This window comes from Crocodylus porosus, unplaced genomic scaffold (genome assembly GCF_001723895.1).
Source record: "Crocodylus porosus isolate Cpor-Errol unplaced genomic scaffold, CroPor_comp1, whole genome shotgun sequence".
In the NCBI taxonomy this organism is placed as follows: domain Eukaryota; kingdom Metazoa; phylum Chordata; order Crocodylia; family Crocodylidae; genus Crocodylus; species Crocodylus porosus.
Window position 1 is genome coordinate 8,903,153 of NW_017728911.1, and position 16,065 is coordinate 8,919,217.

At 43.3% G+C, this 16,065-nt stretch overlaps 1 protein-coding gene across 3 annotated transcripts in view; it reads right to left on the bottom strand.

The window, feature by feature from the left end:
* Positions 1–16,065, bottom strand: part of TLN2 (talin 2) — a 247,679-nt gene that overhangs the window by 123,224 nt on the left and 108,390 nt on the right. For all 3 annotated transcript variants that reach the window (XM_019533415.1, XM_019533414.1, XM_019533416.1), the window contains 5 exons: positions 12,323–12,489; positions 11,330–11,458; positions 9,101–9,214; positions 1,766–1,879; positions 605–739 (listed from right to left, as the gene is read on the bottom strand). In XM_019533415.1, the coding sequence (XP_019388960.1) occupies positions 605–739; positions 1,766–1,879; positions 9,101–9,214; positions 11,330–11,458; positions 12,323–12,489 (659 nt within the window). The remainder of the gene's footprint in view (positions 1–604; positions 740–1,765; positions 1,880–9,100; positions 9,215–11,329; positions 11,459–12,322; positions 12,490–16,065) is intronic.

Below are 16,065 nucleotides of genomic sequence, written 5' to 3' on the forward strand. Positions count from 1 at the left end.
GACACAACCTAGACAGATTATGAAACCTCCATTCCTTTAAATCAGACAAACATTTGATTGAGGGATGATCCTGCCTCAAGTACTGTGTTGAATTGGAGCTCCTCTTATAGTCCTTTTGAGTCTTTTTCTACTATTTTACAACTGTCCCAAGCCACAGAAGGGAATGAGATCCATTTTGCACTGTTGAGTTTCAGTTTCCAGTTACTGTCTCATAACAACTTGGGGTACGTCTAAGTAGCAATCTAAAGGGTATGCTTGTAGATCTTGCACACATTGGTAAGCTAGTGGTAAGCTTAGGGACTGATAGCAGCATTCCTGTGACAACACAGAGCTCACTAATGGGCTAGTGGGCCACGTATTTATTCAGGGTTTCAAGCCCTTACTGAATCTGCTGATGCCACAGCTACACTTATTGTATCCATTCTGTGTCTATACAAACTGCAATCAGACCGTTGAGACTGCAGCATACATATAAAATTAGATTGAAAAGAAGGCAGCAATAAACCAAGAACTGCAAATGGCATTTCTAGCTACACACAAGCTTCAGTAAACCACATCTTATAAAATACAATGAAACTCTAGCTGAACAGCAAAATTTACCCACCTTTTGGGAGGCAGTTCTTAACTCAGCTAAGCTGGTTGCAAGGTTCTTGGCACACTGACTTAGCTGCATTGCTGCAGCTTGGTCAGTCACTGTGGGTACTGCAGCTTTGGCTGATGCCACCATCTTACTTCCTGGCTATTTTGGGATTAGCAAAGAATGTGATTGATCAGTTCATGCCCATACACTTACATAAGTGCATCAAACATTAAAATAGACCTATTACGAAAGAAGAATTAAGGAACTGAAATTTTTAACTGTGTTTTTTTAGGCTAGCAAATCATTAGAACCAATATCAATGTATATAGTACACTGACACTAGCCTCTGCCCCATCCCCATCTCACCCCCAATTTCTTTAATAATGTTTAGCCTTGTCATAATCCTAAACAGCAATATCTCTGCAGTAGGAACAAACTTTGTTCTAGTCATTTTTTTAGTGCAACAGGTACCAATGTCTGACTGAGACCTCTGAGAGCTCCCATAATATAAACAATTTAATTAGAGAACTTTCAATATTAACTTGGTAGATTACCATTCCTTGTGCTTGTTTGCTCAAACAAGCCTGGACAGCATATATGCCAAATTTATTTCAATATTTCTGAATATTTAAATTTTCCCTTAAAATACTAGTGAATGGGAACAAATAATTTAGGTAAACCATCACAAGTAGTAGTGTTAGCACACCTTGCTTACCATGGTATCCATGAATAGAAGCAGATGGATTGTCCCAATAATTTCAGGGGGAACTTCCAAACTCTATGCCCTGCCCTACCACCCTCCTTGACCCTTTCTTTTAAAGCTGGCTGGAGCAAGCATAGGGTGACTGCTTGAAATTTTGGTTCTGCCCAAAACTTTGATCAAGAACTTGGGATCTTGAACAGACACCTGAAAAATGTATATTGTACCTCCCCCATAAAGCCCTGAGAACTCTTGCTAAAATACTGTGACTATTAGCAGTAAGGAATTATAAAGATTCCTCATGGTAAATATTTCTCAAATTAAATTTCTTCTCCCAGTGGGTCACAATCAATGAATAAATATATAGATCTCACTGTCATTCTACTGTTACAGCTATGCTTTTCAATGCACATGTGAAGAGTATTCAAAACCAGGACAGAAAATGCTCTTGAGACAATCTGCAGAGTTTATTTGATGTTATTTACCTGAAGGAAGTTCTGGCTGGAATTTATCAGAGCAAGCTGAGCACTGAGATCTTCTGCCTGTGCTTGACTCCCCCTCACTCCCTGTACCAACTGAGGAATGTGGTCAGCAACGTTCTGGAGGAGGTTCACAGGGAAGGAAGTTTTAATGGGAAATTAAGCAAATGCAGTACCAAACAAGCCTCAAAGTGCTGGAGAAAAGACCTATGGTTTTTATCAAGTATAATACCACTGAAATTTCCCATAAATCATTTTAGTCTCTATAGATTTTAGTGAGTACAGGTCTGGAAATTTCTTACAGTACATGGAGGATTCAGCCTTGCCACAGAATTATATGGATTAGCTTGAAGATTCTATCTCACAGATAAAACTTTTCTATAAAAATAGTCAGGATACACATTTTTAATTACACATTTTTTTTATTTGCACAATACAATTATTGTTATAGACTCCAAATTGCTCATGTTAATAACTTGAGTATCTCAAGAATCTCTCTTCCTTCAAGGAAATTCCAGTTTCTCAAACTTTGGTATCTCATCTTATTTTTCTTTGACTTTGATTGATAAATGTTTAAAGCATAGTTGTGATATTCTGAACATGCATGTCGTTAAAATATTATTCATATTCCTGTCCAAGTATAAACTCATGTGCTTATGACTCATCTTCTGTACATTTTTCTAGAATACTTTCCTCAAGTATTAATTTTTTTTCCTGAAGTACAGAAGCAGATTTTCAATTTCCTATTTGCTGCATAATAAATCAGTGTCAAGACCAAATTAGAATGAACCGCAATCACAGTGCTTCTGCATTTGTATTGAGAATGTATCAGCCTACAAGACATCTCTTTGATATACTCTGCCTCTGCAGATATGTTCAAGCTCTTTTATTTGTTCACCATTCTTTCAAGAGCAGGAGTGCAAGAGGTAATACACTTAATAGCGAAGTGGTAAGTGTTAATGCCTTTTTTCCTAGAAGCTTTGATTTGCTTAGTGGTTGCATTCTTGATTTCTGCAGTTTCTCCAAGTAGAAGAATATGTCATTTTGCACTCAATTTGGCTTTTATTTCCCTAAAAGCCTTGAAACAACATTGTTCAGAAGGAGAAAGTAAGCTCCTAGCTGCAGGTAAAACTAAAGTACTTGTCAATGAGATAACCTGCATCACAGCCTACAATGAAACAAATCTGAGGGCGTCTCTGTGTTCATATCTAAGCTCTACGCTGCCTGCAGCCTACTAGTTAGTAAATTAAGAATAACATGACACATCACTATGCTAATTTCACAGGCTGGTTCAGAAAAGGAACTTAAGGACAAAATAGCATGTCAGTCAAATAAGAGAACCACGTAGATAGTGTGGGGATACATGAAGTAATGGTTTTAGCTCATTACAAGGCCAGCCCCTAGCTACTTTAAAATCATGTGACAGGGGACCATGTTAAGGCCGGGTCTCAACATCAGCCCACCCACCTGTCTGTGTGGGAGAGTCCACCCAATCTTGACTGCCACAACTTATTGTTTGATAACTGGTGTAAAATGCGGGAGACTGCTCATTTTAATGCCCTGATGCCAGGGGGCATTGCGCATAGCTCTGTACCACCCCTATACTCTGTCCCATGCCTTGCAGATGGCATCGTAAGTAGATCATAACTCTGGCCTGAGGCCAGGTTAGCTCTGCCCCTGGCTGGGCCTCTCCCATTCTACTCATGCACTCTGCCCCCTTTCACAGGGTCTCTTACATAGCACCCCTCACTGGGCCACTCTCAACCTGCCCTGCTCCACTTGAGCAACCCCCTGGGCCATTAGGCTTACCTACTCTCATGCTGGTCGGTGCACGGGCAGCACCTTTGGGTCACTTGGCTTCCCTACTGTACGAGGCACTGACCTTATGCCCTGCCCTGTGTTCAAGTGCCTCTCTCTAGGCGTGCCTGCCTCCCCCACCACCACTGTCTGTCCCCACTCATAATAACCCACTGAGTAGTGAGGGCTGGGGTTATAAGGTGCTCTTACCCGCCTTTCACTAGGGAGGCAACTGGCCTGGCAATTCTGGGGAACTACCCCGCCATAGGTAGTCCTACCAGACCATTCTTCCCCAGCAGGGTGCAGTTTTCAGTCATACCCAGGACCAGGAGCCTCCTGCCACCCCTCATAGCTCCTGCCCTTACTTCCAAGATGTTCCAAGCAGCAGCTCAGCTGGGTGTTGTTATTCCAGCTGTCAGCAGCAGGCTACTCTCAAACCTTAAAGTGGCAGGCACTGAAGGTGCCCTGCCATAAGGATACTAGTCAGAAATATCATTATGTCACCTCCTTCCAATTTCACAACATTTATGATGATCACAGACCTTTACAGATGTGTATAAAAAGTGACTCTGTTCAAGCCATTTACGGGCTAGATTACAGTAGGTATGAACACATGTCAGTGTAGGTCTCTTGCATCTTAGCCCCATTGTCAGTCTCTAATTTGACATGAAGTTAAGTACCTAACAAGTCCCAATAAAAAAGCAAGAGTTGACAGCCACTAGCGACAATTCCTTCCACTCGCAAGATCGATTCAAACATTTTACCTGCATATCACTGTCCTATATGGTGGACAAAAGTTTGTTGGCATAGTCTGCACACAGTGAACATACAGGTACTGTGATGAGCATGGTCTTCTTGATAAAGGTGCATGATATAAACGTTAATTACTATTAGTGGTAGAAGATCTGTACTTCTGCTGCACAGTGCTTTGGGGGTACAGCTGACCAGCACTAGCCACTGAACAGGAACTTTCTTGGACCTAATTCCACTGGCCAGCATCAAACATCTTCTCTTTCTCCAGTAAAAATATGATGACCTTAAAAGTTTACGAGGTAAGAACTAATTAAGCTGCAGAAAGCTTTGTACTTATACCTTAAGCATTATACTATTCATGCCTGCCTACTCCAAAGCAATTGTCCTTTGGCAGCTCTCATAAAGGACACAGACTGGGAAGGTGATCCAATCAGTCAGAGTTTATACAACAAACTGCTTGTGAAGAATTCTTCTCAGGGAACCAATGTTAAGGCCCTGGGAGTGGTGCGAGATGCACGGGTGCAAGCCCATTGTGCCCCTGCACCCTGAGCAACCCCCAGCAACCGCAGAGCACCCTGGCAATGCCCAGCACTGCTGGAGGTAAGCAGGGCCCGTGGTGGGAGGGACAGAGCCCAGCTGCGGGGCAGCCGAGTGGAGCTGAGGAGGGCCTCGCCCTGCTCCTACTTGCCCCAGCACCCCAGGGAGAGAGAAGAGTGGGGAGAGGGTACTTACCAGTCCCTCTCCAGAAGATCAGGGTCCCCCAAACCCCTGGGTAGGGCCCCCCTTGACAGGGAGTAGCACAGTGCCGGTGGCGGGCCCACTGTGCATGCATGGAGTTTAAAAGGGTCTGCTAACTGGAAAAAAACCTCAGTTTGGCCCCGGGAGCAGTGTGAGATGCACGGGTGCAAGCCCGTCGCGCTCCTGCAACCTAAGGCCCCCCCAGCAACCGTGAAGCACTCCGCTGACCCCCAGCACTGCCGGAGGTAAGCAGGGCCAGTGGTGGGAGGGACATAGCCCAGCCCAGTCTGCGGGTCCCACCCCCCCGGGCTCTTCAGAGGCCTCCACCCAGATGGAGTCCCTGGCTCTCAGCTGCAGGGGTTGCCCGACACTTTTTTAGGCTCTGGGGTCTGGGAGCATGGCCACCTTCCCTTGTGGGGTCTGCTGCCTTTTGCGGTCTCTGGCGCACCAGCTGGAGGAGCTCCAGGCCGCAGTCCGGAGACCGTGTGCCATCAGGGATGGTGAGTGGGAGATAGACTCCTACTGCCAGACCCTTCACCCCCTGGAGACAGAGGGCAGACCACGGTCACCTTCCAGGACAAGGGAGGGCCCAGGCACCTCCCATTCTGTCCAGCCAGAGGGCTGGACCAAGGTGGCCAGGGGCCCCAAGGCCCACCGCACCAAGGTCCCCACCTGCTGGAGGTTTGCGACAGGTATGAACCTCTTGCAGCTGCAGCAGAGTCTGCTAAGCTGCCAGCTCCTGCAGGCAACACAGGCTCAACTGTAGCTACCGCCCCCACTCTTCCTAAGACAAAACGCAAAATGTCTGTCATGAGAGACTCCATCCTGAGGGGGACTGAGGGGACAATCTGCCACCCCGATCCCTGCGTCCAGGAAATCTGCTGCTTCCCGGGAGCCAGTATCCGAGACATTGTGGAGAAGATCCCTAAGCTCCTCTGGCCCACTGACCGCTACCTTTGCTCCTTACCCATGTGGGAACAAATGACACGGCCCGGAGCAATCCTAGCTGGGTCATGAAGCACTACAGGGATTTGGGAGCGGAGCTTAATGGGTTGGGGACGCAGGTGGTGTTTTCCTTGATCCTCCCAATTTCAGGCTACGGGCTAGGAGGGAGAGGAGGATCAAGGTACTGAACCAAAGACTGCAGCACTGGTGTCATCAGGAAGGCTTTTGCTTCCATGACCACAGCCCGCTCTTTGGTGAGAGAGGCAGTGAGCCGCTGGAAAGATACGGCCTCCACCCCTCTCCCCTGGGAGACTGGCTGGCCTGGGCAAGAGCAAAGGGACACTTGTGTGCCTGTACACAAATGCCAGGAGCTTGGGGAATAAACAGGAGGAACTTGTCATAGGGATATCGCAGACCTGGTAGGACTCCACCCATGACCGGGCCACAGGTATAGATGGCTATACTGTGTACAGGAAAGATCGAGTGGACAAAAGGGGTGGAGGTGTAGCTCTCTACGTCAAGGAAAGGTACGCATTCCTGCAAGCCAACACTGCCACCCAGGGTGGGCGACTGGAGACCCTCTGGGTTAAAATCCATAGGGAACACGGCACAGGGGACACAATGGTGGGAGTCTACTACAGACCCCCTACCCAGGATCAAGACCTTGACCAGGAGTTCACCAGGAAATTGGGTAAGGCTGCACGGTCCCGGTGCATGGTTGTCATGGGAGACTTCAACTACCCAGACATCTCAAGGGAAGAGTGCTCAGCCAAACCTGAGCAGTCACAAAGCTTCCCCTCGTGCGTGGATGACATCTATCTGACACAAGAAGTCTACAGGCCAATGAGAGGCAAAGCGCTGCTCGACCTGGTACTGGCAATGGGGGACAACTTAATCAGCAACCTAATGATCGAAGGGAAGCTCGATGACAGTGACCACGAGCTGATCACCTTCACCATCTGGCATAAAGCTGGCAAGTCAGTCAGCAACACAGAAGTCCTTGACTTCAGGAAAGCTGACTTTGACAAGCTCAGGAGGCTTGTCAGTGAGGCCCTAAGGGACCATGGCCCCAGGGGAAGGGGAGTTTAGGATAAGTGGTTGCTCCTCAAGGAAGCAATCCTGGATGCACAGGCTAAGTCTATCCCATCTCTGAGGAAAGGCAGCAAAAGGGGACATCAGCCCCCTTGGCTCTGCAGGGAACTTGTGGACCTCCTGTGTCTAAAAAGAAAAACCTACAAAGGATGGAGGACTCCACCTCTAAGGAGGAATATTCTTAACAGACTGGCCAATGGCAGCATCCTGAGGGATAGCTAGCATGGGTTTGTTGCGGGTAGGTCTTGCTTGACCAATCTTATTTCCTTTTATGACCAGGTGACCTATCACCTGGAAAAGGGAGAAGAGATTGATCTCATATATCTTGACTTTAAAAAAGCCTTTGATCCGGTATCCCAGGATCACCCCTTGGCAAAACTGGCCAACTGTGGCCTCGGCTTCACCACAATCCGCTGGCTGAGAAATTGGCTTTGTGGTCAGACCCAGAGGGTGGTGGTTGACGGAAGTCAATCATCGTGGTGCCCTGTGACCAGTGGGGTCCCTCAAGGCTCTGTCCTGGGACCCATCCTGTTCAACATCTTCGTTAATGATGTGGACATTGATATCATTGGACATTGGAAGCGGACTGGCCAAGTCTGCCAATGGCATCAAACTCTGGGGTAAAGCATCCACACCTGAGGATAGGAAGGTGATCCAGGCTGACCTTGACAGGCTCAGGAAATGGGTGGATGAGAACCTGATGGGGTTGAACACCAAAAAATGCAAGGTTCTCCACCTTGGAAGGAAAAACCTGCAGCATGTCTATGGGCTCAGCAGTGCTATGCTGACTAGCACTATGGACGAGAAGGACTTGGGGGTCAGGACTGACCACAAGATGAACAGGAGCCTGCAATGTGATGCTGCAGCCAGTAAAGCGAGCAAAACACTGGCTTGCATCCATGGATGCTTCTCAAGCAAATCCCAGGACATCATTCTTCCGTACTCAGCCTTGGTGAGGCCACAGCTGGAGTACTGCATCCAGTTTTGGGCTCCACAATACAAAAAAGGATGTGGAGAAGCTTGAGAGGGTGCAGAGGAGAGCCATGCGCATTATCAGAGGTCAGGAAAACGACCTTATGATGAGAGGCTGAGAGCTATGGGGCTCTTTAGCCTGGAAAAGCGTAGGCTCAGGGGTGATCTGGTGGCTACCTATAAGTTTATCGGGGTGCTCACCAGGATCTGGGGGAATGTCTGTTCACCAGAGCACCTCAAGGGACCACAAGATCCTTTATTTCTCCACATCCTTGTAAGGTCACAAACTCCTTTATGACTGTTTCAGGCTGGACATTAGGAAGAATTTCTTTACTGTCCGAGCCCCCAAGGTTTGGAACAGACTGTCACTAGAGGTGGTCCAAGCACCTACTTTGAACACCTTCAAGAGACATTTGGATGTTTGTGTTGCTAGGATCCTATGATCCCTGCTGACTTTCTGTCCCTTGGGCAGGGGGGCTAGACTCAGTGATCCTCCGGGGTCCCTTCCAGCCCTAATGTTTATGAAATCTATAAGGTAACGCTCTAGTAATACAGCTAAACTTCCAAGTCTAACAGCTTTGTGCCCAAATTCTCTGTTAAGTTCTGTTGGCAGGGTATACTGCTGCTTTTTCTGCAGCAAATGCCCAAGGAAAGAAGCTGCATTTGTGGGACGTTTATATGTTAGAGGTACTTGTGGAAGTCTTTACACAAATATTGCCAGAGCATTTGTAAAGGGCAAACTGCTGCTTAGCAGAATATTTCCAAGTTCTCTGTACTAACTTACAGTTAACAGGTGCTAACTAACTGCATGCAGTAAATAAAAGGATTTTTATGGATAGGTACAATGCTAGTACAGCTATAGAAATCCAACCAGATGCTTTGGCATCAGATAACACAAATCTTAAATATCCCCCTCCAAAGGGAGGGAGTGACTAAATTAGAGGAGATTAATTTTAGCTTCCTCAGAGTTAACTTCATTAAAAAAAGTGACACAGTTTATAGATTATCTGGCAACTGCTAGTTTCTTCTACCACAAAATATTACCTTGCAGCTCTGGACAAGTTGCTGGTGTGCTGCTGTATTTTTGTTGGAAACAGCTGCATTCTGAGAAGCTGCAATTGTCTGAGTAGCAGCAGCGGCAGCTTGTTTTGCTGCAATCTTTGGAGGATAAAAACAAATGGTTAAAAGACTTTCCTGAATAAAACTTGAGTAATGTATAGAAAGCAACAGTCAAGATGGATAGCAATGCATTTCACAACAGAACTAAATTAGACATTACTTTTTCTTGACTTACTTTGCTGTACAGAACTCATTGTCATTTTTCACTGAAGATGAAAACTGAAACAATCATTGCAATCAATCTTCAACGTGCTAATAACAAATGATAAACCACCTGACACCATTAAGATTTGAAATGGTTCCTTTTTCACATGATTAGTCTTTCATCACAAAACTTACCTGAAATTCCAAAGAGCTATACCTAAAACATCCTGTGACAATGATAGGCTGCTGAATGTAAATGTAAAGACCACAATAATCTAAAGCATTAGAAGTAAGTTACACTTGTCTGTGCAACTTCAGGAATCCTTTAAGAAAAGCCTCATCCCTCACATCTAAAGTATTTTAATTGAAGTACAGGTGAAGTAGTAAAAACTTGGTTGGCTCTGTATGTAAATTTAACTACAAGGGCTTTGAATTCAACTACATTCAGTACAGAACAATCATGTATCAAATATATCAGGGAATCTGGTAAGGTCAACTGGCTTCAGATTTGAAGGAGAATTTGCCTCAAAGTTTTAAACTACTGTATGCAACGTAGTAAACAAGCTCTCCAGTTTAACCTAGAAGATGTGTCATTTGCAACTAGACCTCTGAATATTTTGCTAAATGTCATAAAGACTTGGCAAAAGCAAATTCATCCGTCACAAAGAGATCAGCCTGATGGAGTGCAGCCACTTCCAGTGTGTTAAATTTAGAAGGGATCAGGAAACAAGAAGAAGTAACCCACTGTGCTAGATCAGCAGCCCTAAGAACAATATCCTGAGTATACTTTAAACAGACTTCTTCACAGGAGCAAAGACCCAAATTTACTGAAGCTGATCAGGGCCAAAAGGTAGGAAACCTAAGGTGGTGATCATGAGGACAGAATGAATAGATCAGTTCAGGTGGGTCTAAAATATTCAGGAAGGGCCAGAATTCAAACATCTAATGTGTGTGTCTCTCTCAAAAACAAAATACAGCAGCTTGCCAAGTACATTCCAATACAGCACATTATTCTCAACACCATTCTCTAATCAACCCACAAATTAAAGACATTCATTCCAGAGATAAAAGCTTATTGGTTCACCCTTGACTGTTACTAGCACAGATTTCCCTTATTAGTACATCAATAAAATGTTTTTAGAGCAAAACAAAACCTTAGTTTCTACAAGAGTTTTTTATGCTGTAGCTACACATTTGGGAATGCAATGCGGCGTCAGAATGAATTACTCAAGATTCTCTTGTTTTACATTGATACAACGGTTTCAATACCGTACGCTTTCAGAAGATGGCTACCTGCTAAGATCTTCCTGTTGGTTTCATCACAAAGCACTGAAACATTTTTGAGTTACTGTAAAAACATAATTGAAATAAGGAGACGGAGGAGGCTCTTTATCAATTTGTTCTCCATTAAATTTGGAAATAATGACTTATCTAACATACCAGAGAATGCTGAAATTATCTTAAATGTACAGCAAACTGCCTTTTCTCCTTTGCAGTACCACTGGCTACTATGTAGTATTTTCATTTTTGGTTTTGCGTCTACTATACTTAACCTAATGGTCGGTCACCTCACCAAATTCTGTCTGAATTAAATGTCAATATAGAAGTCTCCTTTTGACAGATCTCTAACCTGTTTGTCTCTGACAGCTAAGCTGCTGCCTGTTATTGGAAGAAAGACGCATGTATATATACTCATGCCCTCAAATTTCTGGAAGAGAACTTTCACATTGTATGAGCCAACTGTAGCTCATTTGTTATGCTCAACTTCATATTTTATCTATTGTAGGCATTTTTAATAGCTGAAAAGCACCCAGAAATACTGATTTTTCTTTGTAATGGACTGTAAGCACCTTTTTAGGCCATCACATCCAGTTCCCTGCATTCACAGACAACCACAAGGACGTGTTCTCCAGTTCTTCTCACACACTGCAGCCCCAGAATGCTTGCTTAAAAAAGTGCTTGCTGAAAAAAATAAGCAAAACAGAGTACGCAATAGAGCTTAAGTCTGACCTCCAATCTGTTGACAATTTTCTTCTTGATGGCATTCTGGGCAGCTGCATTTGTTGCAACTCGCAGCCCCTCTGCTGCTTCTCTCAGTCTCTGCTGTTGATCTTCATTTTCAGGATTTGCTGCAGCTCCCTACAAAGAGGTTAAAAAAAATAAATAAATATTCAGAATAGGCTCACATATAGATTTTAAAGGCACTACGGTTTAAATTTCTATCAAGCTCTATCAGATCAGTCTATGTTTGCTACTTAATTGCTTTACTTTAATATGAATTAAAGATAGTTTAAATATAGACACATTTTAGGTAGAAAATGTATCACTGGTGTTATCTATTGCTTAATAAGTTGAACACTGTGAAAAAGACAGGAATACTTGGGTTCATCACCTACAGCAGTGAGCCAACTTACTTCCATTATTCCTCCCCCACACGCTGTCAATGTAGAATATTTGACTTCTGGGAAATGTTTACTTCTGTTGGATAATTTCAGGTTAAAACTCCATGTAGACTGGGAAATTACTGTTTTGTAAATTGCTTACAATTTTCTCTAAAATGATATAGTGTTTATATAAATATACTGTTTAAAGTTAACTTTTACATTTCCAGTTTAACAAGAGTTATAATCTGATTCTCAAATCATAGAAGCAGGACTTAAATTTGACAGTTCCTATTTAAGGTTTGAACACATATAGATAGGTAAATCAATGGCATTCACATCTGAGATGTCACCAATAAACATGAGAATAGTTTAGGAATCTGAATAAATGATGAACTAAAATCTGATTGTACTGAACTTTTATTATACGTTCCCAACTAAGTTGTCAAATGAAAAATAAGTAGTTATAAGCTGATCAGTTCTGGCTTTGCTATGTAACAATTTATATTTACAGAAGAGCAATAAGGCAAAAACACTTCCTCAGGTTAATACAGTTATGAAAAAATTAGGTTAATATTTAGTGCTTTTTGGGTTCTTCAGTTCACTGTTTCCTGGTATGTACCTTTGCAGCTTCCACCATGCGGGCTGTAGAATCTGCCAGAAGTTTAGCTGCAGCTAGAAGTTTCTTGGAGTTGTCCATGTCAATCTCAGCTTCAGCATCTGACCGCATGGCATTGACAAGATCAGAAGTAGCTTGAGCGAGGACCCTGGCCTGTCGCACCATTTCCCCTACGATATTAGCATGGCAAGTTAATATCCTTCTGCCTTCTGTCTCAATTTCAGTTTCAAAGACCACCCCAAAAGAAAAGAAAATAATAAAAACCAATGTCCTGTTTTTTGTTTTTTTTTAAATGAGAGAGTGCATAAGATAACAGTTCATTGCTTAGGACAGTGGTGCTCAACCCCTTCCCCAATACGGCACTGGTGTGGGTGTGGTGGGCACTAACTGGCAATGTGGAGGATGGTGGGGGTCAGTCCAGCAGCAACCCAGCCCCAGAGGGCCCATAAGAGTGGGTGGCCCAGTTCCAACCCCCTTGCGGGAGGAGGGTGCATGGCCTGGCTCTATAGAGAAAGGGAGTGTGGCTTGGCCCCACGGGGGGAACTGGCCTGAACCCAGGACAGTGTGGGAAGGGGGTGACAGCTTGGCCCTGCAGAGGGAAGGGGAATGGCTGGTCCCCAAACAGCCCCACAGGGGGAAAAGCCCCAACCTAGATGCAGGGGAGGGGGCATGACCCAGCTGTGACTGGCAGTGTAGGGTTTGGGAATCTGGTGGGGTGGGGAGTGACTGTATTAGTGGCCACTGTTTCCGCACCATCAAATTTCCTGCACCATGGGGAGCCCCATGGGTCAGATGTGATGGCTCTGTGGGTTGCATTCAGCCCACAGGACAAAGGTTGAGCATCCCTGGCTTAGAAGATTTAGAAAGAAACCTCTGCAGTTGGATAACAACAGAACTAATCAAGGAAGTAATAAGAAATACAGGGTATGGAAAATAATTGGCTTTCTTGCTTCTCCCTGAATAGACCTGAATAGAATAACTGAATATTTCAGGAAGAAGTAACTCAGCATCCATTCATTTAAAATTTAAGGTTTCATTTTGAAAAAGGGTATACATTTATAAGTCACATTAATACATTAAGCTTACTTATTTACCATGGTCAAGCACAGATGTGTTTCTGAAGTCCATCAACCATTTTTAGAACAAATTCACTTTACATGTATAACTGCTACTTCACCTAACTCAAACTGAATCCATCATAGCTTTGCAATTAACTGTTCAGCCTTTTTTCCCCACCAAAGGTTATCCAAGTAGGCAGCAAGAGTTTAGTTCAAAGGCAAAGTGGCATTTAAGGGGTCTCAACTGTATGTGGTTCAAAATAGCTTTGACATGCAAAAAGACATTCCAATACTTCCCACACAGCAATACAGGTGTATCTGTGATACTGTGGGAAGTTAACAAAGTTTATAAACAAGTACTTCTTAGCCTATTCCCCCTACCCCATGCCACATCAAGAACAGTTGACTGAATACAGGACTTCCTAGAAACCTGTACAGATGTTTCCTAGTTTGTCATTTTTGTAGTGAAAACCTAACACAGTAAGCAGGGTGGCTGACATTGCATTTGACATAAGCCATTTTTACAGCCATTACAGCCTTGCTGTAATATCATCAAAGGAAAGAGCGAAAATCAAAGGAAGAACAAAAATACTTATCTATTATTTGAATAATTACAAGACACACCTTTTTTGCTAACCCAAACACTTAGAAGTTTGCCCATTGGATCAAGAGTTCAACAAGCCATCATTAAAAAGCTGATGAATACCTCAAGCTGTTTGGGTCTCAGTATTCTATACTGAAAAACTTAGCAAAGCTCCACAATCACATGGCTGTCAATATTAACACTACCTGATGGCTTGACTGTAGTGATATGGACTACGAGTCAAAATGCCAGATACAAAATAGTTTACACACAGATAATTCATACACATGGTATATACATACAAGAAAGAACATTTTGGTTGACGCATCTTAGTTTCTTTTGCAAGGTGCTCAATTAAAGAATTAGAACACTGTAGTGCAGTTCCCAATTTGAGGATTGGAGCGCTTAGTAATCAATATTTTTGCGATTCTTGATATCATCTCAGCAAACACCCCATCACTCATCAACTTTAATCAAGAACTTTTTTCCTTACATTGAAGCCACCAAATTTGCCAAACCTACCTTATTCATACTTTTTCTCATATCCAAGTATAACACGATTGATAGAACTAGGTCTATAAAAAACTCAAACCTCCGAAATACTGATGTCATTCTTACACCTAATATCACTATGACTATAATGGGGGAAAGATTACTGATTTCACACAGTGCATATAACAATGACCATAAAACAGTCATAGTGTAATGAAATATTTTCAGTTGCCTCAGTTTGTGTGAATATATTACACAAACAGAAGGGAAAAAAACCCAGGTAAACATGAGTCCAGAACCACAAACTTTCATATGGAATAAGAGTCCTGTGCTTCAAATATTAAGCTGTTTTAATCCTTTTATTAGCCAGCTAGATTTCAAATTGATGCTTTCCCTTTAATTATATTAAGACACCTCATAAGGCTCTTTACTTAGAATACTTCTGTTTCAACTAATTTATTTTATATTTCTGTAAACAGAGAGCATTGTTAAGTTCATTACACTATCAAACGTTAGGTCTCCAGACCTAGATGGTTTCATGGGCCATGATCTTTCAAAAAAGCACACAATTTGAAAAACACACAATGTAAAGGGTTAAAATGTCATAAAAATCAAGTATACAATAGAAACAAAATTCTTGCCCTGGGCTATAGGCAGGTAAATACATTTTAGGGAACATAGCACTGGTAAAGACTAAAATAGCTAACTTATTGTTTAATAGTAGGCTGTTGTTAGATTTAAGAGATATACAACTACTATATATCCTCATAATGTGGAGTAGCTCAATTCAGCCAGACCCTCCCTTAACTGGCCCATCATATGTTTCGTTTCATCAGGCCTGATATTAGCTATGCCAGCAGAGCCCTCTACGTAACCGTTCTGTCACTTAGAAAACCCCTAAACATGTACTTATGGGTGTTTTGTCTATTTTATATTTTTGTTTGAACAGCTGATAAGGAGGCACTATCATACACCTTAAGAAGAATTTCTGACTTGCGTTACTTAACATGCATATATGTCTTCTCAGGAGGACACCTGAGTCAAACTATCCCAAAAGAAACAGAATGAAGGTAAAGCAGCTCACCAGCATCTCCCATTGAACTGAAGATACTTTCAGTCACACACATGATGGTATCTGTTGCCTGGTCATAGCGTCCAATGGGTTCTCCCCTGCTGGCAAACTGGCGGACATGCTGCAAGAGGTCATTCAGGGCCTGGCTGACTACATTGGCTGCTGCGCTGACCTGCTTCAGCAACTCAGAGTCATCTGTGGCAGCCTGGCAGGCTCTGACACAATTCTCCACTGAACGATCCACTAGTTTCCCAGCCTCAATCAACTGTTCCTGGCACACAGGGGAGCTGATGGTGGGACTCACAACCTACGTTGCAAGAGAACACAAGTTTTAAGAAAAGGTTTAATAGGCAGAAAGTTACCAAGCAACCAGTGACACATTCATCTCCTCGGTGCTCAAGATAGTGTATTTTACATACCATTCTCCTATGGAAAATATGCTTGGGTCACTATACCACGTGAGCTACAATGAGTTTATCATACTGAACCAACTCTGTGTATGTTCAAGGTAGTTGTTTTTATTAGTAGCAGATTATGTGTA